This window comes from Motacilla alba, chromosome 9 (assembly GCF_015832195.1).
Source record: "Motacilla alba alba isolate MOTALB_02 chromosome 9, Motacilla_alba_V1.0_pri, whole genome shotgun sequence".
Lineage (NCBI taxonomy): Eukaryota > Metazoa > Chordata > Aves > Passeriformes > Motacillidae > Motacilla > Motacilla alba.
The window spans coordinates 9187571-9210329 of NC_052024.1; the positions used below are offsets into that span (position 1 = coordinate 9187571).

A 22759-nucleotide genomic window follows, 5' to 3' on the forward strand; every position below is an offset into this window, starting at 1 on the left:
TATCTTAGTGAAAAAAAACTCTCCAGGCTCTGAGAACTGTTGATACTGATGTACAGGATTTATTGTAGCTTTATTTAGCAGATGGAGACTCTCCTGGGAGGAAGGAGGGAGGGACACCCATGTACACATCTGTGATGTGATTCCCTTTCCTGTTTCCTGGGTTTATTACACTAATCAAAAATATTTCACTTAGTTTTTTGAGTCTGTTTCATTTTGCACAGCAGAGATACTCACTGCTGTCCACTTAAAATACAGAGTAGTGATTGTACCTAATAGCACAAGGGTACTAATTCTAGCTGTAAAGTCAAGGTGATGGGCTCAGGCAGGGCTCTTCTAGGTAAAAAAGGATTTTCTGGTGGAGACTTCTATAGGTTCCACAACCTATGACAGCAGAATGATGTATCCAGCAGAACATTTATATAGCTAGGCTGGGTAAACTGCAAACAAGGTTGTTTTTTTTTTTCCTGTGCAAAGACCAGTCCAACACCCAGAGTCCTTGTAAATGTGAAAAATACCCAAATAAGCCTTGCAGTGTTTGTAAAAACTTGCACTGTGCATTCCCCTAAAATGAAATTTTAATATACAATTTGTAGGCTAAATTTTATTTAGTCCTATTTAAAGTGCTAAGGTCCAGATGTTTTTTTAGTAACTACCAACTGACCCTGAATGTCAATCAAAACAGTACCTAAAATTTTACCCAAGATATTCAGATAAATGCCTGATCAAAAGAATGTAAACTTCCAAATTTTGTCATGTGCTGAGGTGTCTGGAGGCAAAATTGCTCCATATGGATAAAACAGATCTGGACTGGTAGCAGAAAACTGTCCCTTCAGTGGCACCTGCATCCCTGCCACATCCCTGCTGTAACTGTGCTACTGAGACCTTCTCCAGTATGCCAGGAAGTGCCTCTCCCCTTCTTACCTACTCACAGGGCACTTAGACAAGGAAATGAAGAGCAGGTCAGCTCAGGGAATGTATTTTGACCTGCAAATTGTGAATGACAATATTACCAGGAGAATGGATAACTAGATAACTAGACCTTCAGGTCACCAGGTGTGTAAAAAAGTAATCTGTATGTTTTGCTATAGGTCATGCTAAAGTGCAAGGGGTTTTGTCAGGGGTTTTCCTCCAAACTGAAATGCTACTCTTCCTGTTCACTGCCACTAAGGACTGAAGAGTGCTTTCAGAGTCCTTTCTCTTTGGAACTGGATACCATAGAAAGCATTTTTAAAAACTATAATGTCAATTCAATTTAAGCTCAGATTTTTTTATTTTTTTTAAAGTAGTGTCATGCTTGCTTGAGGGACTGAGAAGTGCTTCTGTACAATCAGTGTTTGAAATAAGCCTGAATTGGGAAAAGCTAGACCCAGTGTAACATCTCAGCCCACCCAGAGCACTTGGTTTACAGGTCTCTGTCTTAGAGTTTCACCACATTTCATTAATTTCTTCAGGTTTTAACTTTTCACAGCATCAGATCCACAAAAGGGTTTTTTTTAATCTGTACAGATTTCTCTTTCCCATTGAAACTTTGAGTCAAAACTGAAGACACATTTCCTTCCAGAAATGCCCAAGATTATTTTGTATGTTAATTTATTCCCATATCTCATTGAAATATTTACTTAGCTGCAGTTGCTCAGGCAGAGTGGAGTCTGAGCCATGTGGTTTTCCAGTGAATGTGATAAAAACACAGCCTTGGTCGAGCTCCACCTGTTTTTGACAGGATGCAAAACCCCACTCCATTAATGTGAACATGCATTTGCACTCAGTTTAAACATTGCATATGCTCCATGTCTAAGTCTAGGTGACTCTGAACATATGAGCTTTCATTTGCTGGCTTTTAGCTGTGCATCCCCCAATGCAAAATTAAAATTAACTGGTTCCATATAACAGCAGAGCACTTTCCACCCCCGGCTCTTCAGTGTTGTGTATTCACAACCCACAGATGTCCCCACGTGCATCAGCTGGTCACCAGGCACAGGTGGGCTGCAGCACTGGGGTCCTGTACCCCAGATAGAGCAGGGAGAGTTGGTCCTTCAGAGGAGAGCAGTGCCAGGACTTTGGGGATGCTCAGCCCAATGCAGGCATCCTTAGCCCCTGGTTTAACAGACAGTCTGCTATAAATAGAAGCAGTGCCAGTGGAAAATAGAACTAGTACCTGCACTCCTGCTCAGACTCATGAAACAATTTTGTTGAGTTCTCTGTGGATTTGAAAGGTCCTTACTCCTCAGTTACTCCTTTCCAAGCTATCTAGCTTATGTTAGATTTGTTCTAAAAATAGCAAACAAAGTTTTAAATTTATAAGTTTCTCATAAAATGTTTTGGGCTTGTTTTGATTTTGCTTTTTTTTCCCCCTTTCCCCCAAAATTCCAATTCTTGCTGGAATTTTCAGTGTTTTGCATCATAAAAGTAGTTCACCGCAGAGCACACCAGATCGTCATTTGAAATCAGATTTTCTGGCATCATATAGAAAACCTGCTGTGGACAGTCTTGGTTAGTTTTGCTTTCATTATCCATTGTGCACTGCGGAGGGATTACAGCTGTCTTTTGGTTGCTCCCCAGGGATTCGGTTAATCTTACAGTGCAGCCACAACATGTGGTGTGGCAGTTCAGTTTCTTCTGGAGAATCTTCTGTGAGTCCTGTTGGGGATGGCAGACTCTCAAGAGGAGCACAAAGGGCTTAAAGTGTCAAAATGGGCAGTGGATACACATTTGTGAGTGGTGCTGCTTACAAGAGATTCATGAGGCATGAGCAATTTCCACAAAGCTTCCTGGGTGTTTCAGTGCAATCATTTGGGTAGTCAGAGCGGGATTGTCATTGCATGTCTGCAGGATCAAACCCTGGGCCTGTGGGTTTGACAGGTGGGATAAAAGAATAAATTTTATTTTGTAGCACTAATGTATTCTGTATATCCTGAGAGGCCTGACTTCTTAAGCAGCACCTGATCTCCTACCTCAAAAGCAGAGGCATATGGTAGAGGGAAGAAGTTTGATGTGCATAGACATATTGGCTGCTCATTTCAGGCAGTCCTCCAGGTGCACAAAATGGCTCTAAACCTGACCTTTGTCACAACTCATTTATGCTTTAGCCTATATCTGAGAGGATGGTAGTAGTATTATCCTCTGGATCTTGATTTGAGATCATGGTGAGTCATTTGAGTATTTCAGACAAGTAATGAAGAAAAAAAAAGTGTGTATGTTCTTTAGGCATAAGAAGGGGGAACCCTGAAGTGTTATTAAAAAATAGAGATAAATATGATAGTGATAAATGTGTGTGATTTGCATGTTTAATTTTTGTGATAAAAATGGTATAGATTTGTGTAAAATCATACCTAGAGTGTAGTTCCTGTATCCATGATTGTGATCCTGTCCTTATTTCTTCAGTATTACATTTCATGGTCTGTTGAAATCATGTTTAGGGAGATAAAAATAGTATATCTTCTGTTGTTTTGGCATCCAACCTCTAATTTACAAATATAATTTATGCTAATCTTGAAAGTGCTTCTCAGATACAAAGTAAAATGTGTCATCCTTAGTATATGTGTGCATAATTTATTCTGATGGGGAATAGACTTTTCAAAGCCATTTCAGCCCTTCATATGCAGAACATTTGATACGAGCAGGGCAGCTGGATGTTCACTGCTGTAAGAGCAAGGAAATGGTTAAAACAGCAGTAGCTACTGTCTTAACCCAGAAAATATAAATACACCATGGGATATACTGTTGTTTGCACAGTCAAGCCAGTTTGTATAAGATCCTTGAGTTAGGTATTTTTATTCCTTTAATTTTTGCTGATGATTAGTCATTTCTGCAGAGAATTCTTCCTATGTTATCAGTTAATTTTTTAGTGGCTTCTGTCTCTGACTCAGATGGCTTCCCTGGTGCATTAGAAGCGTGTCAGGGGGGATTAGCTCTGCGTGGGCTTGCAGCTCCCCGGAGGGAAGGAGCCTGGCCATCCATGTGCTTCACTTGCCCTGTAACTCCCGGGTCTCCCCACTTCCACAGAGAAGCCTGCAGAGACTCCCAGCTCAGTTTCTGCCAGCAAATGAACCAGTATCTGTGATGAATCCTCTTCAAGCACAAGAGGAGCGAGCAGCTGCTCTTGAAATGGTTTCTCTTGGCTACCTGGAACTCCAGCACTTACAAGGATGGTGACCTTCTGTGGTCCCTGACTGGAATGTATCACAGCAAAGAAATTAAAATACCTTCAAAGATGACACATCCCCAGCAGAGCAAATCCCCCTTCCTCCTGCTTTGGAGGTCAAATCTCATAATCAGGTGTAGCACTCTTTTTGAACTTGTGACAAAAAAGCAGAAAATCCCATGCAAAGCAGCACAGGAAGAAAAAAGGAAACCATACAAAAATGAGAAGAACTATAAAGTAGTTCTTAGTGCCTGAGGGATGAAAATAATCCAGTGTAAATTTAAACTGATAGGAGAATTTTTGCATTAAAACCAAGAACAAGAGTCAATGGCTGGGAAGAAAATCCGTCTGCAGAGTATTCTGACTTTATGGTCTCAGTTCAAGATTTCTACTCCTTACAGCTGCACTGAGGAATTTAATATTCCATTTTGTTTATAATTAAACAGTGATACCTAGTAATACAATAGTTTTCATACATCTATTAATTAGTTTTCTGGGAATTAATCCAGTTTCTGATTGGACCAAGTAATGAAACTGCACAGCAAATTAAAATTGTTCTTTGCAATATTAAATAGGAACAATGCAAACTAAAAAGACCACACTGATTGATGCAGTCAGTCTCTGGATACTTTCTGTTTGCCATGTATTTTTCATCAATGTGATGAAAATTTATTTGCCTTCGTTTTCTAACTTAACAACTTGAAAATATGATCAGAGTCAACAGAAGCATTATGACTCATGGCAAAACAAGGTGGACACGACCAAGCTGTTTGCCTTTAGAGTACTTTCTGTATATATTTCTAATGTTTGGTCTTCCTCTGTATCTTTCACTCTTGTGATGTATAATGAAATGAATAATATAAAAGACTTTCTCCTCTGTAGTTCTTCAAAGATGTTCTTCCATTATTCTGTGCTGTAGTTACATCAATATTCCAGTATCTGCTTGGTGGAAAAGAGCAAGCAGAGCACCAGAAGTGAGCTGTGAAGAGTCCAGCCCTGCCATGACCACAGTCTATGTGCCAGCAGGCTGACACTGCTGTAGGAGCAGCCAGGCCAGTGTGGTTTAATGCTACCCCAGTTCTGAACTCAAAAACTCAGCTGACAGACAAAACCTGTATGGACATATAATGAGATCATTGGCTCCATCAGTCAGATCACTTGTTCATATTTTAGGAAAATGAAAGCTGAAATCTGCTGTTAATGGTTTAAGACAGATCTGACTGTTTTGGTATTTGCTATGATGGTTTAATTCCATCACTGTGTGGAAGAGGGAGAGGAATGGAGGAATGAGGGAGAGGAGTGCTTCCCTTGCAGAGCACCCAAGGAGAGAGCGTGTAACCTGGTGGCATTCGATGGTCTGCATGGGCCTGCTGAGCTGGGGTTGGAGAAGGCCTGTAACATGGTTCTGAAAGGAGAGATGGTTTACAGCAATCTTCCTCAAGGAGTCTGCCACCAACCTTGGCATTGCCCTTTTCTCCACCTTTGGCACATCAGTCACTAGACCTGAGCAAACATTGAAGAGCATTTTCAGCACAAAGTCAGCTTTGATGAGTTTACTGTGAGTGATCATATGATTAATTTTGTTGTTATATAATCATGGCTCTCTTTGCAGACAAATGTCTTGCATGTTTAACAGTTATTTAATGCTGTACATAGTTCTTTGTCAGAGAAGCATTTGATCCTGGCCAAGTTCAAATTGAAACTTCCAAGAGGAATAATTCAAATCTGCATTTCCATATATATTAATAAACTATGTAATACTTGCAGCAACTCACATAATATAGTTTTGAAATGAGATAGAGCTCATTATCAGCACAATGAGGAGCACAGAATCTTACCTGTCAGAAATAATGGAGTGAGACCTGCACAGTTCCTTTCTCTCTCACTGTCTCTGTAGTCATTGCTGCACAGCAAGTTATGTGTAAATCTTTGTCAGCTTGTTGTGCTGAAGTGGGACTCATGCTAGCCCCAGCCAATTCCTGTGGCTGTGAGCAGGAGGAGTATATAAATAAATCCTTTCATTCTGTCTGGGTTCATGATGTAACAACAGCAAGACTGCGCATTGCACAAGTCCAAATGGGCCTTCAGAATGCTGCTACCTGAGGGCAGGGGATGCCACATTTGAAATCTGCCATCCTGCTTTTGATCTTGTGCTCTGGGTGAGAGTCTGGAGTCATTCCTTTCTCTTTACACACAGGGGAGTTTGGTCTGCATTGCTGAGGTGTGAATTTGGCATCCCACTGTGTGTTGTGCTGGTGTGGTCAGGCCCAGCTGGGAAACACCCGCTGCCCTATACTGGGAATTGCTATCAGTGTAGGGAACAAACCTAAGCCTTCTGTGATCCTGGTCAGTGACCGGGGCCCAGGACCAAAGACTGGAGGCTAGTCTTCAGCTTGTGGTTTACAGAGCTTAACCAGCAGCTGAGCGTTGGCTCCTGCATCCAAGGACAAATGGATCCTCTTTTAAATGGGGCTGAAAACAGGGACATGGTGCTGTGCTGTTTTCGCTTGATAGCTGAGCAGAGGATGTAGGAAAGCAAGACCAGATCTATTCCAGCTGTGATGCTGAACAGCAGCAAGTTCTGTTCCCATCTGTAGCCACAACCTCTCTCTCACCTGGCTGTAGGCTCTTTGCTCTGGAGAAAGTGTAGGAAGCAGGTGAAGGTTTCATCTATGTTGAAATTAGGTAAAGAATGAAAAATTAAGGGGGGGAGAAGGATTTGAATTAATTATTTAATGATACAGTGCATTTAGACACCAGGAGTACATTTTGTAAGTTTTAATTTCTGGAATACAAGATGCAGCATTTTGGCAAAAAAAAACCCAAAAAGACATGCTTCATATAAATGCAGTTTTGCATATTCTTAGGAAAAGGTTGAAATATATCACCTCAGGGGGATTTGTGCAAGTTCATCCAGCTTGCCATAGGAACCTGGCTTATAGTGGATGGTTCAAACACCTTCACACAGCAATGAAGTAAATGCAGTAATTAAATAATGTAAACTGTTAAGAATTGTAACATTGGAGACATGGCAAACTGAAATTTTCTTTGCTACACATGATTATCCAATAGACTTAAGAAAGGAAGCAGACTCCCCACCTGCACTCTTCATCATGTTTGGATAGTAATCTTCTTTAAATAATATGACAGGCTCTTTCTGTAGTCCAGTGTCAGAGGATTATACTATTTTCAGAACAATTTATGAAAGATTAGTACAGGCATAGTTAATCATTCAAACTAACTACAGGTTTTTTAGAAACATTCAAATTAATGAGTTCTACCTCTTGATCTTTCTGGCTGCAAATCCCTTTGGAATTGACGCCAATTAGGATTTAGTTACAACTTGGCTATGAGCATGGACCAGTGTGTGCATATGTGTGGCAGGCGTGTGTGCACACATTTACACATTTACATATGTGGGTAGGTGTCAGTGCCCCTGGAAAGTGGCACATGGTCAGTTAGACCTGTTCTGTTGTTAACCAATTCTGAAAGTGGACATCTCCACTTGGAGAGGAATAAGCAAACAAAGGTTCTGCTTTATCATGCACAAATCTGTATATTGCTCATTGCCAGTCTGATGCTTTTAGGACAATTAGATATGGCTTGTGTTTTACCTACAGTGATGATGGGGTGGAAATTATGTGGCCTTGCTTACACTTCCCACTTTTGAGAAATGTTCTTGTCTTTTAAAAAAGAAAATGTATTCCAGCACCAAATAAACTACACCAGACCAAGGCAACATCAAGAAAGAAACTTTCTGAGAAGGACTTACCCAACTCAGGGCTTTACTCTGCATGAAGGGGAAACAGGAGCTAATTAGAGATTTCTGATGCTTCACAGTTCTTGTGCTGACATTTCTATGTGCCCACAGTGGTACCATTTCAAACCTCCTTGCAAACAGGCCCACATTGACCTGTGTGTGTTGCTGAGTTTCTTTGCATAGTCACTGACTTGCCTGAATTGAAATGTGCTGTTGGTTTGCAGTATAAACACCAGTAAGAGCTGTTTTTCAGAACTGATAAGCATGAGTGGAACAGGAATAATATCAAGTTCTCAGTCATGCCACCCACAGAAAAATGCAGTGTTTGGTATGGTAGCACTTGTTTCAGCTGAACTTTCCTTCTTCTTTACCTGTGTTTCTAAATGGCTGGAGGTTATTTTCTTCCCAGTGTCCCACCTGGTGTCCATGGCCTTTTCATCTCCTACACTTGTAATTTACTAATCTGAAGCTTCTTGTGTTGCAGATTTATGTGGATTTGATGAGCTGTTGAGTTTCCTATAGCCAAGTAATTTTTAGAACATTTCTTCTGTACCATTCTTTAGTCTCAAGGGAAAAGATTGATTGGATGCCGTGAGCCTTGTTTCCCAAGCTACATGAGCATGTAGTCAAAGATGAGTGTCAGGGAGTGTGGATCAATACACTCTGTTGTATTTCTAAAGTGTAATTCTTTGCCCTACTCACAGTCTCCTGTTTTCCTGAAAACTCAGTTCTGACTTTCAATGTTTGAAATTTGTTCTGTAGAAAATTTCTAGTTACAATAATATGAAACCTAAAAAAAAAGCTTTTTCTGATTTTTTTTGGTAAAATTCTGAGTGCATAGCAGCGTATCTATGTCTCAGTTGTTGGCAGCTTATGTTGAAAAATAGACTTTTCTAGCAGTCATCTTCTTTTCAGAGAAGAGCATTGCTTGTTTTCAAATTGAACAACATGATCTGCTTGTCACAGGCAGAACTGAGACCCTGGTTCCAGATATGGTTCAGGCAAAGGAGGACCTTTTCCTTACATTTGTATTTTGTGTTACAGCATAGGTGGAGAAGTAGCAAGAGGAAATGAAGGCAGCTACGTGGGGAAACACTTCCGCATGGGATTTATGACAATGCCTGCTCCTCAGGACAGACTGCCACACCCCTGCTCCAGTGGCTTCACTGTCAGATCCCAGTCTCTTCATTCAGTTGGAGGAACTGATGATGAAAGCAGCAGCTCTCGAAAGCAGCCGCCTCCAAAACCGAAGCGAGACCCCAACACCAAACTGAGCACCTCATCTGAAACTGTCAACACTGGAACTACGAGCAAAAGTGGGAAACTACCAGACAGGACTGAAGGTAAACAATGTAATTCTTTGGGAAAAAGGGGGTTGATTAACCAGTCTTAAGATTATCCTGTTGCATTTAAGAATTAACTGTATCTTTCCCTATTTGTGTAACAGTGCCAACACAGGTATCTTAGACCCCTCATGTCTAAATGTTGGACCAACTTTCCAACTGTTCTGGGTAGTTTTGCCTTTGACATTTGTCACAGAACTGCACCACTTACATGGTCAGGATGTATACTGGAGAATGAGTTGAATTTATTCCAAGTGAAGGGGGAAGAGATTGCTGTCAGCTAGAATGTAGGCCAATGTTATCTGCCCACCAGCCAAGGACCACTGACCATATCACTAGCATGGTGCAAACCACAGCTCTGGAAAGGGTCCTCCTCAACAAAAGAGTGAAGAAATTAATAAAAAGAATACTGCATAACCCTGAAACTCCACAGCTACGAAATATAGTCCAACAGTAAAAATTTTAGCCAGGATGATATAATGGACTGCCCAAAGCTTCTGTTTGTGTCTGAGTCTACATTTTCTCTTCCCATTCCTCCCAGTTACATTTCAGCCAGTGCAGCATTCAGAAGAGAATTAACAAATAGTTTTAGTAAGGATATTGCTTCCTTACTCTGCACTGCTAAAGATGAGCTAACGCTGTAGGGGTCATCTCCTTCCTTTATTCCATGCTGTAAATACATTCTGTGCAGCAGTAGGACCAGCTGTACTCTCTCCTAGGAGGGTTCAGGATGACTCTGCTTCACAGTGTGAAGTGTAGGAAGGAACCCATAAAGACAAATGGTTTTGATCAGTGCTGGTGTCTCCCACTGCTGTGTTACATATCAGTTTGACATCTGATGCAGCACGTTGTTCCCCTAGTGTGTATCCCTTTGCTTGGTGCTGTGGCCAGAAATACTTGTTAGCTACATTCATGCTATGACCCCTTTAACCAAATCTGATTAAAAAAAATTGTCAATGATAACAAAGATGCCAGTGAATGTGTAAATCATGGTGGAACATATATCTATGATTGTGAAGTTGAACACAAGTGCTGAGCAAAGCTGTGGATTTATTTATTCTCTTGGTAGTTATTGTGCATATGACATTTTTCATTACTTCCATATCTTGTCTTCTTCAGCGACCATGACATCAACTCCATGCAGACTAACATGACAAATGCAAGCATTAAGTAACTGTCCTTAACAAAAGCAGTTTTCCACAATTTTACTGGACCAAAGCCTACATAGAAAGCATTTAACTTTGAGATCTAAATTCTCTTATCAGAAAGTCTTTCAAATTTTAGCTTAGTATCAAAAGAGGCACAAACTTCTTGGTCTGATATGCTCTGAGGCGAAAGGCAGGAGCTCTTACATTACTCAAAATTTCTTTTAAAAAATACAACATTTTAAAGTATTTTTATAATTCTTTAATATATCTCTTAGCTCTCTTTCTCCCTGAATCTGCCCAACCAGAATCACCAAGACTAGATGAAGTTTGTTTTGCAGACAGGGTATTAGGAAAGGGTTTAATGGTTTTTAATTTGTTTAATGACTATTCCTACAAGTGTGAATTGAGTCACACAGTACATGGTGCTGTTCAGAATAGCCAACCCCAGCACTATCTCTAGGAAGATTAGGAATGGAGTCTGTTTTACATCCATATCCCAGCCCTTTTCCTCATTTGCTGAGAACCAAGAGAATTTGACAGACTTGAAGTAGCAATAATAACAATGATAATTGAAATATATCGAAGTATTTTGCCAGCCTCACGGAAGTCATGGCAGACCCCTTAGGCAGCTTTTGTCTTCACAGAACTAGATTTTCTTCAGCATTATTGTCAATCTGGAAGGCTCTGAAAATTTTCTTTTCTTTCCCTCATCTTCTTCTGCCATCTGAAAATTGAGTCCAATAAAGGAATATGTAGTCATGTCCCTTCTGACAGATTTCAAAGATCAAAATTGGTTGACATTTCTGTTTCCAAAGACACTTTTCCTCCTCCACTCTGTGCAGGTTGAGCTTGATCTATCCCATCACACGAGTTATGAGTGGCATGTGTGGTACTGCAGCCTTGTTCACTCTGGTTCCTCTGCATGACAATGGTGCCATACCAGAGTCCAAGTATTGCAGAGCACCTTGGATTCTCATCATTGTCATCAAGAGCTGAATATTCATTGCAGGATCTCTGGAAAGAACTGATGAATGAGTAATACTCCATCACCAGCATAAAAGATAATACCTAAATGTTACTTTTCAGTGTGAATAAACGCCTTCATGAAACATTAAGAATCTCTCTGATGTTTAATTTATGACATGTATTATGCTCACTCTGCTGCTTTGCAATTAGAGCAGCAATGGGCACTTTCAGGCTAAAATGAAGAAGTTCCTGGAGGAACTCCTTTCAATTGACAGAACCCTTTAATCACACTGTTGTTTTCATGTGTCCAGAATGCCTGCCCTGCTTCCATGTATACCAGGTTTCACCAAAGAGTTTAATACATAGAAATATCAGATTGTAGCTTTTTTGGTTTGAGTTGGCTTTTCTTAAAGGAGCAATTTTTTAGCACAGATACACTCAAGTGTGGTACAATATGGTGTTTAGATGAACAGACTGGATTTCTAAGATGTTTTGCTCTCACTAGGAGAGGCTTTGTTATCACCTGTGCACTCCAAGGTAACTTTTTGGATGAATTTTCACAGTAATCTGGCTAATATAGGAATGTTTATATAAAAACTATGGTCATACATTGATGAGAGCCTCTAAAGATGAGCAGAACAGATGGAAGCCCAAGTTCATTACCTGCAGTGTTGATTGATACAAATATTAGACAAGTTTTGTCACTGAATATTAAATTATTATCGTTGCGCTAAAATAAATTACTGGCAAATTTAGTATATGAAATTTTGCTCAGAGAATCCTATGAAACTCTGATTCTACTAGTCTTGGTTTTTGTGGGCCATTAGTTTTTGCTGTATGTTTTTACCTATGTAGCAATTCTTATTCTAGTAGCAAACTTGGAATTTGAGATTTTGTACGTCTGCCTCTTCCCAATTTCAGGTGAAAAATTCCATAGGATACAGTATTCATGTTTTCCTTTGGATGTCTTTGAAAGCTCAGGTCCAAGAAGAGGCAGGTTTAACTTTCAGTCACTGTTGTCTGTGTTGTACCCAAATATTTGTATATGCATGTGTCTCACACATTTGCATGTACTTGTGGTGTTTGCAGGCTGAATGCCTACAGCCTTTTCCAGGAACTATGGGAGAAAATGATGGAAAACCCTCTTGTTTCTCCATCAACTACCACGGAATCTCTACAAAGGAGTCATCACAAAATTGTTCCCAGCACAATTTTTTATGGCTGTGCAGAATAATTCAGACTATAATGTCTATTGTCTGAGCTGGTGGCTACTTCGAAAAGGAATTTGCTACATTTTCTAGACAACCAGGGACAGCCTCATCACTCATTTTTGTTAAACATGTTTACTTTTTGCTTTTTGAAAATGATTCTGTTTATACAAACAAAAGCAGGAACTGAAAGTAAATTTGATACTCTTTTTGATCACGGTGAAATCAAATATTGAAGATTATCCCATCGTAATATCTGCCATAACATTAGATTGGTTTGAATTTGTCTGATTTCACTGCAGAAGGGGCAGAATAAATTTGGTCATGAGCTTGAAGGACCTTTTCCTCCTGAAGCACAAATAGCAGCAGTAACACCCCCACTGGTTCTGTGCACTTTTCCTATAAGTGCTCTGGCTTCCATATTTGTGGGAGTTCAAGAATCTTCCCTGAAGTTGCAGTGGCACATATTGGCCCTGTCTTTTGCAGCAGCACTTGGGTTTGTTTTGTCCATCTCAGTCCACCTTGGCTCTGCCTGCAAGAGCCCTCTCCAGCCTGAAGGCATCCTTCTCTTTGACTGCAGCTTTGTTGCTGTGTTTCCACACTTTGTGTCCCTTCTTGTGCTTTAATATTCCATTTTTTACTCTTCCGGCTGCCTCTCATATGCACCCACTGAACGCCTTCCACCCAATGCATTTCTCCTCTGTGACAGATTTCTAGAGAGTATTTTGGAAAAATGTGGGTTGTCTTTCCTTCAGAATTTTCAAACTCTGATAGGAACAGCAAACAAATGGAGCTGTGCCCCATGCATCACACATTGGAAGTGAGAGGTGAACTGAAAAGGGAAATTTAAAATAACATTTCAGCATAGAAGGCATATCTAATCTTGATCCTGAAAAGCTCTTTATTGCAAAAATACAGGACTATAATTAATAGATTTGTTTTCAGTGTCCAATCTCACAGAAAAAGGAAGTAATAAACCAGTATAATTGGCTGACATAACCAGCCTCAAGCAGTGTTTTTTGATATGATCACTGCATGTCTACAGGAAAGGTTTACAGACCTGCTACAGTGCAAATAAAAATGAAAATACATAAGTAAACTTCATTTTGAAAGTTATTTTTTGTTAAAATTCTGCTTAGTAATATGGAGTACTACATTATATAAATACACATGAAATATATAATTTAATTATAAAATTTAATTTATGTCTACATAATACACACATGTAATGAGAAAGCAGGTTCTATATACTTACATGTGCATACAAACGTGCACACAGATACCAGTTAAAACTTTTTCACAATGCTATTCATGGTTGTGATTCTGCTGCTGCCAGAGCCAAAGGAAAATTTACCTCTGATGTGAGAAAATACTTGCAGGGGACCCACCTCTTGAACCCACTCAGTTTGTTTCATGTTTTCCTTCCAAGTGTCTTGGGAAAGAAGATATCCTTCTTGCTGCTGCCTTCTAAGGCCTTGCAGTGAGCTCAGCAGTTTCTAAGGGTGGGCAGCTTGTAAGGAAAATTTTTCTCAGGAGAAAATCAATAATGGTAACTGTAACTGGGCTTGCAGTACAGTTGGTCTCTCTCATAAATCTAGTTTTCTGTCAGCTAGACTGGTGGCTCTTCATTCTAAATTTGAACTTTTGCTACTCTCATTAAGCAGAGTTTGGATTAAAGGGATTTAGCACTTTTGCTGGTTTTACATAGAGCTGGTTTCCTTTTATTTCCTACCTAAGTGAATAATGTATTTAACCTGAACTTTGAAATAGTGCCCTCTGTGGTAACCATGACACGTCTTCCCTTATAGCCAGATCTTACTCCCAGATCTTTTCATCCATGCCTACTAAAGGAAGAAATCTCCTTAATGAGCCCTATCAGACCTAAGCAGTCAAAAGGGACTGACAGCTGGGCTCTGGTGGGCTGACCTGTGGGCAGTTGAAGATGCTCCTGCTCAGGGCTGTGTGCTCCTGCTGGCATGGCAGCCCAGAGCTCACACAGCACAGTGTTTTAGGGACATGGGTGTGAGGAACGAGTGCTGCTGCACCTGTGACAGGAGCTGTGGCAGAGGAGTGGGGAGGTCTGGGGAGCAGCATCCTGCAGTGCAGTTTGTCAGAGCCCTGTGCAGGGAGCACCAGACTTGTGCTGTGGCTCTTGCAATCAGCTCCCTCAGAGCCTGGGCCACTTGTCACTGTGGCTGCAGTGCTGCTGCAGTGCTGCTGCAGTGCTGGGATGTGGCCTGGGAGCAGGAAGGGCAGCATGGCAGAGCAGCACAAAGGTGTGCTGCCTCCTGGGCTCCAGCTCCAGGGCATCCTCCCCAGGCAGGGGCTCCTCAGCCAGGTGCTGTCTGAGCTGCAGTGGGTCATTGTGCTGAGAGGCCTCAGTGCTTGCATACTGTACATTTTACAGCTGATTTTCTCTTTCCTACAGCCTGCACTGTGTTCTGAGCACAGCTTTTTTCTCTGTGGGAAGCTGCAGCTAGGATCACATTAGCTGTATAGGTATAATATGAGCTGCTGTTGAGCCGTGTGTAGAGCAAAGTGTTTTATTTCACATACCTTAATCTGATTCCTGATCTCAGTGCTGTCTTACCCATAATTGTTTGTATTCTGCACTGTATCCCTTGCAGCCTGTGAGGCTCAAGAGAGCTTAACTTGAATCTGTGCAACTGGGAGAAGGGCTGGCACTGATGAAGGGGAAAGTCAAAGGCAGAAAAGGCAGAAATCACAGGCCTTGTCATCAGTAGAGTGAGGTGGACTTGGCTTTCAACTGCTATGCCTGACTCCAGAGAAGTGTGTATCCTGTGTGTCCAGGTGGCATGAGGATGGATATGGTGTCTTCAGCAGTGTTAGAGCCATACAGCTCCTAATGGAACCCTGGCATGTCTTTCCCTTTGCTCAGCCCTTCCTCTCCCAGCCTCCTTGCTGCCCCAGGGATTAGAAGGATGCAGGGCAGCACTGGCCTGTGTTGGGATTGTGCCCAGCAGCTTGTTCCCACCGACCTGCATTCAAGCAGGTAGGACATGGCAAAGATTTTGGTCTGTTCTCTAGTGTTTAATAGCTTAGAGACTTACAAAGGCTTTGCTTTTTGGGCGGGGGTGGGAGTTGTTTTTCAGTACTTTGGGATTTGGTTTTCTCTACTTTTGCAGAGACTTCAGTTTGCCCCTCCCTGCAGCATGTCAGTTTTCAGACTGCAGCTTCCAGAGCTTCTTTACTTCCCTGCATCACCTTCTTCAGCCCTTCATTTTTCCAGGTCTGTTTCCTCATCCCTCAGATGAGGGCAAGGGGAAAGGAGGGAATGAACATAGCAGTTCTTATAGCTGTTATAATAGCTTTCTGTGCAGAGCAATGAACACAATGTGATTTTTGGAGGGATTTATAAACAGGTTTTGAAGCCACAGAGGGAATATGTTCTTACCCTCAAGGCACATATGCATGCTCATTAATGTTAATGGAAGCTGCAAGCATTGAACAGAAAATAGACCAGGCAGTGGTAAAAGACACGAAGCTCTGTTACCCACTTGGGAATCACACGGTGCCCAGGACTTGGCAGTTGGTACTTTAGCTGCACTCTGCTAGTCTATCCTGTGTACTTAGTGGGTTTTTTTTCATTCTTCTTAATTTAACAAAGTTGCTTTATGTATTCCTCCTCGCTCTTTTCACGATAGGATGTTGTTCATTTGCTGAGACTCTGCACCAGGGTTAAAAAAGCCCAAAATTAAATGTGCAGCTCCCCTGCAGTACAGCTCTTGCTCTGCTCTCAAGAGTGATGGAAGCTGTGATGTTCTTGATAATGGAAAAGCCTTAATAATGTGAGTTCAGGGAGTGTTTTGCTGATTTACCAGATTACTGCAAATGCAGCCAGTCCAGGAGGAGCTGCCTGCCCTCCGCTGAGGCCAGCAGGCTCTGCTAAACATTTGTGACTCCTGCTGCGAGCATGTGGGCTTTTCTGCACTCTCAGTACAGAGCCCCAGTGCTCCAGGGCTCAGGAGAGTTTATAAACCTGGTCAGAAGCCCAGGTCCAAACTGCTGGTGAATTCACGTTATTCTGCCCAGGAGTTCGCTGGACCATCCCAGACCTAAGAGCGGTGTTGGGCATAATGCAGACATAGTGCATGGGAGATTTTCTCAGGCTGCTGTCCTCTGACTGCACAGGTCACTGTAGCCTCTGGACATGCCAATCATGCAAGGAAATGTGAGCCACTCATTCATGCAGTTACCTGGGATCTAGGACAGAGTATTAGCATGGCTTTTACATCATATGAAAGTCACTAGGCTGCTTTTAGAGGCAACCCACTCCTGGAAGTACTTCACATATGCTCTTTGAGGTGTCCAAATCAATAATCTCTGCCAGGAAGACCAGACTGAAGAGGGAGTCTCTGAAGAAAGCTAAAGTGTGGGTGGTCTTGTTCACTGCATGGTTAATTTGCAGCCTCAATAGACAGACTCCATGTAAGGTTATAATATCAATAAACCTATTCATTGTCAGCAGGTCACTGTAAGTCATCATATTTGTGACTTTATTTCATTTTTTGTTTTGTTTATACCTCAGGGGACCATAATACTGAAATATTATGAGCTGAAATACTATGAAATACTAGATTCTTGCATTATTTTGCTTCACTGAATGGCTCTGAAGTCAAGGCCAGGAGAGGAGGGGAAGAGAAATCCAGGTTAATTCTCTTGCCTTGTTTTGACAGCACATCACAAATTGTTAAGTAAAATGAAATGCCTCTGAAACTGCAAAAATAACAATCTGAGAATACTCCTACTACACTTCTGTTTTGCATAGTGTTTTTGGCATGTTTTTCTGTTAAAGGCATTGTGGACAAATGAGTAAGGGCTTGAGGGATCAGACTGAAATCCTAAAGCCCCTGTTTACTCTCAGAGCTAGTCTGTGATAATAGATGCGTCTAGAAAAAATAATTTGGAATTAAAGACAAAAGCCACAAAACAGATGCACTTTTCATTATACAGCAAGGACATTGGATTTCCATCTCTTTTTCTTACCTTATTTTTAACTGGTGCCCTAATTCTCTTCTCACTTTAACAACCAAATGAGACAAATCCTCATGGAGTGAAGCATGACTGAGCTCTTAAAACATTTTGTGCCCCCTGCACCCACATTGGCTTTACTGGGAATGCACAGGGCTTGCAGAATCACACCCCACGAGATTCACATCTAGCTCCAGGTAAGATCCTGTCATGGCCAGCCTCTGTTTCATTGGTAGCTTCTTTCTAATGACTGTTTGAATATAATAGTTCTTGGTTGGTGCACTGGTTTGCTGCTTTCATCCCTTCCACTTGGCTTAATGCTGGATGACATCAGGCAACATATGCCTGACATGCTGCAACTGTGTTTGGCACTTCATGCTTGTCCGTCTGTCCGTCCGTGTGCGAACGCTGCTGTGCTGGGGTAACGTGCACAGCCCTGACAGCTCCACAGAGCACAGCTCCCTCCTTGCACTGCCATCACCCTGCCTGGAGGTCACAGTGTACCAGCCTGGGCTTTTCACAGATGCAAGAGGGGAAAATATATAATGATGCACACATAATTTTAGTGCTGATTTTAGTGGCCGTAACTTTAAACTGCTGGCATGTCTAACAGGAAGTGCATATCCCAAAGTCTGGGGTGCTTTGTAGCTGGCTGCTAGTTCAGGGTGAGGAAAGGCTTAGAAGTGGGCAGTAAAAAGCTGAAGCATGGTGTATTTGACATCAGCAAGAGCTTAATATCCATTTCCAGCACAGTGGTATACTATTTGCTGTGGCTCCCATAATTTCTCTGAGATATTCATAAAGAATACTCTACCTTCAAATTCCCAGCTCTCTTGCATATAATGATTGAAGAATTACAGCTTCCCTTATGCTTAGTGGTAAAACCAATACTACAGGTACAGGACTCTCTGAGCATGAACATGCCTGGAAAACAGCAGTATTTCCTTTGGGTTGTTGGCCCTAATGGTGCTTTGTGGGATTAAGGAGATTGCTGGCATTCTCCCCTCCATGCATGACTGCAAATGGAGCTCTCTTCTATTTCCTCTGGGTAGAATAGTAAAGGATGGACTGGCTGTAAACCTTGCCTTAGAATCACTGGGGTGATGCCAGAAGTCTCAGTTTTAATGGGGTTAGGATTTTGTTTATGACAATGGAAGTCTCTTAACATTTGAATTTTGGTGAATAGGATGGTACGCAACTTTTTGATTAAAAGAAAAAAAAATCCACAACCAAAAAAAGCAAACATACCAAAGTGTGCCAAGCACAAACTTGAAGGTATAGGACCAGTGTGGATCCAAAAGCTTGATAATATGTCTAGCCTATTTATTTTCTTAATTATTAGTGTTTGCAAGCAAAGGCATGAAAACTCAAAATGTTCTGTAATTCTGAATTTATTATTTTCTGTTAAAGATGAAATAATTTATACTGGTGGTGTAGCCAAATATCTGCATTGCCTTACGATCCCAGTTCTGCAAATGTATGCTTGCATGTCAGTAAGTGTTAAGCCAAATGGAGACTTCTGTAAAATAATACTAAGCATTGTCTCCCAGGGGTGTAAGTGGAGGAATAGCCACTGGCTCAGATGACCTTGAGCATTTCACTTGTCCCTCAGTGTCACAGATTCCTCCTTTGTAACACACAGATAGTGATAAAGGGATTGTTTAGTGAGGTAATTTGCAATCAGCTCATGATGAGAATGTTTGTGCTCACATTGAAAACTTGAGATGATGGGACATTGCTTTCGTGAGCAGCACTGTAGAAAGAAGATTTTGAATGGAAAAGGGAATATGTGAAAAACACTGTCCTTGCTAATGTGAAATGCCACACACCTGCAGGGTTTAATTTGTGAACTCAGGGCCGTCACTGTGGAAGCCAAGACTTCAAGCAGCTACTCAGTGTAAGAACTGCTCCAGTTCCCTTTCCCAGCCTCCTGTGGGTATCACTGATGCTGCAGAGTGCAAATAAGGATGGCAAAATCTGAGCTGCCTTTATGGTGCAGCTCTGAAATGCTGAATGCCAGGGGTTTACAGAACAGACAGTCCCAGGAGATGGTGTGTAACAACCCCCACAGAGCTCAGGCTGTTCTGAGCTGTGCTCTGACGTAGACTGTGCCTTGGTGGTGGGGAGAGAGCTCTTCCTGCAAAGAGCTTTGCTTCTGATGAACAACAAAATGAAACAGGCTGTAAACACTAGGTTATAGCAATAACTTCTGCTTTCCCCTTCCTTTTTCTGCTCCATCTTCGCCTTTTCATCCTCCATCTTGCTTCTCAGCTGAAACAATGAGGTCAAGCCTGACATTTGAAACAGGAGATGCTTCTCCTAAAGGTTGTTTGGAACTGCCCAAAACTCTGTCAAAATGGCACTGTCCACTGCAGTCATAGCAGGTGAATTTATGGAGATTAGGCCCAGCTGCTTGACCCTTGTAGATCAACACTATTACAGGCTCTACTAGTTTCACTACACTATCTTCAAATAAATGCAGGATGGAATGATAGATGCCAGGCACACAGAGAAGCTCTGAGTGTGAGGCAGCTGATAACTGTGTGGCCTGTCTGTAATTTTGTAAACATTTTATTTGGAGTTGAGGAGGGAAGAGTCACCCCTATGGAGATGGAAGTAAAATTAATAGCTGGGAGGCATTTTTCCTCAAGTAGATTACAGTGAGTATTTCATACCACTCAGCCTCTGACCACAGTGCTGTTACTGTTCCATTTCCAGGCACTGCTGCCTGCCTGTGAGCTGCTCAGGCATTGTTTTGTCCACTTCAGCTGTCATCATATTCACCCAAAAATGTGCAGTGACAACTTACAGGAACTGCTTCTGCAGGGTCACCTTGTGGCCTTTTCATAAAGGAAAGAGTGCCCCTTCCACTGAACTCTTGTTCATTGTGGCTCATTTGCTTTCTGCTGCTCCTGCTGTGCTGACTCATCTGACCCTGGCCATCAACCTTGTGCTTTGTTTTGAAATGTGAGCTCAGTGGTGGCAGAAGGACCTGCTGGATGTGTCAGTCAGTGGAGCTTTGTACAACTGCCTCAAGGAAAGAACTGTGCAGAGCCCGCTGGACTTCTGGGGGAGAGGGGGCTGCTGAAATCTGCTGGTTCCTTGTCGCTGGTGCAGGAGCCAAGGAAGCACAGGAGCCTCTGTGGGGCTGCTGTGCCCGTGGAATAGTTGGACACAGCACATCTCATGTTGAAGTCCCCAAGAGCCCAGTATTCTGCACAATACCACCTTGGTAGGCCTGCCAGTTTGATTTAATGGGCTGCAATTATTTTAGAAGCTCGGCAAACAGATTGTTACTTATATAAGCAAATAAAGCATTTGACCTACTTATGTTGGCTGTAAATAGAAGATAGGCATTGCTGTGGATCTGAAAAATGAGGAGTCTCATATCTCTGGATAAATTATTCAAGTCTTTGCATTTAGTAATTGCTAGACTTCTGGTCTGGTTGTTTGTGAACCAAAACAACAAATCAAGTGAGCAAATACAGACTATTTCTCTAGATAAATAAAGTAGGTGAGTTAAACTTCCTGTTTCATTTAGCATTTATCTTAATCTAGCTTGATTTTCTTTTTTTTTCTCCAGTAAATAATGTTGGAGTCCACTATTTGGGTGCATGTCCTGGTTTTAGAAATCCCCCAGAGCCAGGAAATCTTGCAGAGATTTGTTTCATTCAGTGTCTCAGTGAGCACTGAGTCAGAGACCCCATGTGCTGTACCTTCTCCAAGAAGTTCATGAAAGTTCAGCAAATGATTTCCCACGTTGTTGCCCTCGGCTGTCACAGCCAGCAACGCATTGCAGTGTTGTTCCAGGGAAGCCAGGAGCTGCATTCAGCCTGGGCCCTGCCTCTGTTACCAAGAGCACCAACAGATAATGCCACAGAGGCCTTCAGTGCCTTTGGGCAGCAGGCAACAGGAAGAAGCAACTCAGCCCTCAAAGGGTCACTGCTGTTGTGGTGTCCTCTACACTCCAAGCTCATGTGATGCAGCTGCATAAGGCATGTCTTGATGGGACTTAGCTCTTCACACACCGCCAGAAGCTTCCCTTTCTGGACAGAGGAGAGATCTTTTCTTTCTACCGGCCAACAGAAATGCTGCTGCACTTGAGCCATCCCATGGCACAGCCTGTAGAAACTCAGAGCATCACCATCTTCTGTGTGATAGTCAGGGAATCTGATACTTAAAGAATAAGATCATTAAGGATACAGGGCAGCTGCAGAGAGGGAGAAGGGGCAGCTAGTGCAGGGTGACAGCTCCATGAGAATTGTACCACAACAAAAATGCTGATCTGGGGGCTTGGGAAGGCTGGTGTCACCCACTGTTCTCTGTGTGAAGTGCAGTCAGTTTGTGGGGAGCTATAAGAATAGAGCAGTAGCAGTTAATTCACAGTAAACCAGCAAACTCTTCAGGTTTCATGTTCACACTGACAGTCAAGACTCCATAAATGGTGCTATAAACTAGAAGGGCTTTACTGATGTTTCTGCTCTGTGGCTGCTTTACTGTTTTGTTGTACTCTGCTGTGAACATGCTTAACCCCTCAGTGCTCCAGCTCTATACAGGCTCCTGCATGAGAGACACCAACAAACAGACACATAGACTTTGTAAATTAATTTGTCTGCATGCATGATTCACTAGTTCTGTTTCCACATTCTTCACTAATGATGCTTGTGATAGAGAAATTTCCATACAAATTGCCTTTCTCTAGAATTCCTCCAGACTATATAGAGTTACAGAAATTTTTATTGTCACTGTAACATTGGTTGCAAAACCTGTTTTGCATATTGCAGAGTTCAGAATGAACCAGAACTTCGAAAATACTCATTGCATGTGTGGGCAGCGTGAGGATCTTTCCCCAGTAATCCTCCCACCTCTCTGTCCTCAGAGCCTCTTCCACTGGAACTTCTATAACTTAAATCCATGCATTGCAAGAGATCTGGCCCTTTGTGTCTGGTCATATTAGTTGAAGGATATTTTTCTAGATGGGTACTCAGAGAGTCACCTCAAAGAAGTTACTGTGAGATTTTCGTTTGCCTCCACTTGCACTCAGCATATCAGTTTTCCTGTAAAAGGAGGATGATTCAAATTGACTATTCTTTCCTTAATCATCCAAAGCCTTGCTTTTTCTGCCTTACCAGGCCTATGCCATCTGACAATAACTTTTAGCCTCAGTGAATAGTACAGAATAGCTTGATTGCAAATAATTT

The 22759-nt window shown here is 41.9% G+C and overlaps 1 protein-coding gene across 8 annotated transcripts in view; it reads left to right on the forward strand.

The window, feature by feature from the left end:
* The window catches only part of NYAP2 (neuronal tyrosine-phosphorylated phosphoinositide-3-kinase adaptor 2), a 137210-nt gene that overhangs the window by 53400 nt on the left and 61051 nt on the right, over positions 1-22759 (forward strand). For all 8 annotated transcript variants that reach the window (XR_005257948.1, XR_005257949.1, XM_038145466.1 and 5 more), the window contains one exon: positions 8946-9244. Coding sequence is in view for 6 of the 8 variants with exons in the window: in XM_038145466.1 (XP_038001394.1) it covers positions 8946-9244 (299 nt within the window). In the remaining 2 variants the exon portion in view is untranslated. The remainder of the gene's footprint in view (positions 1-8945; positions 9245-22759) is intronic.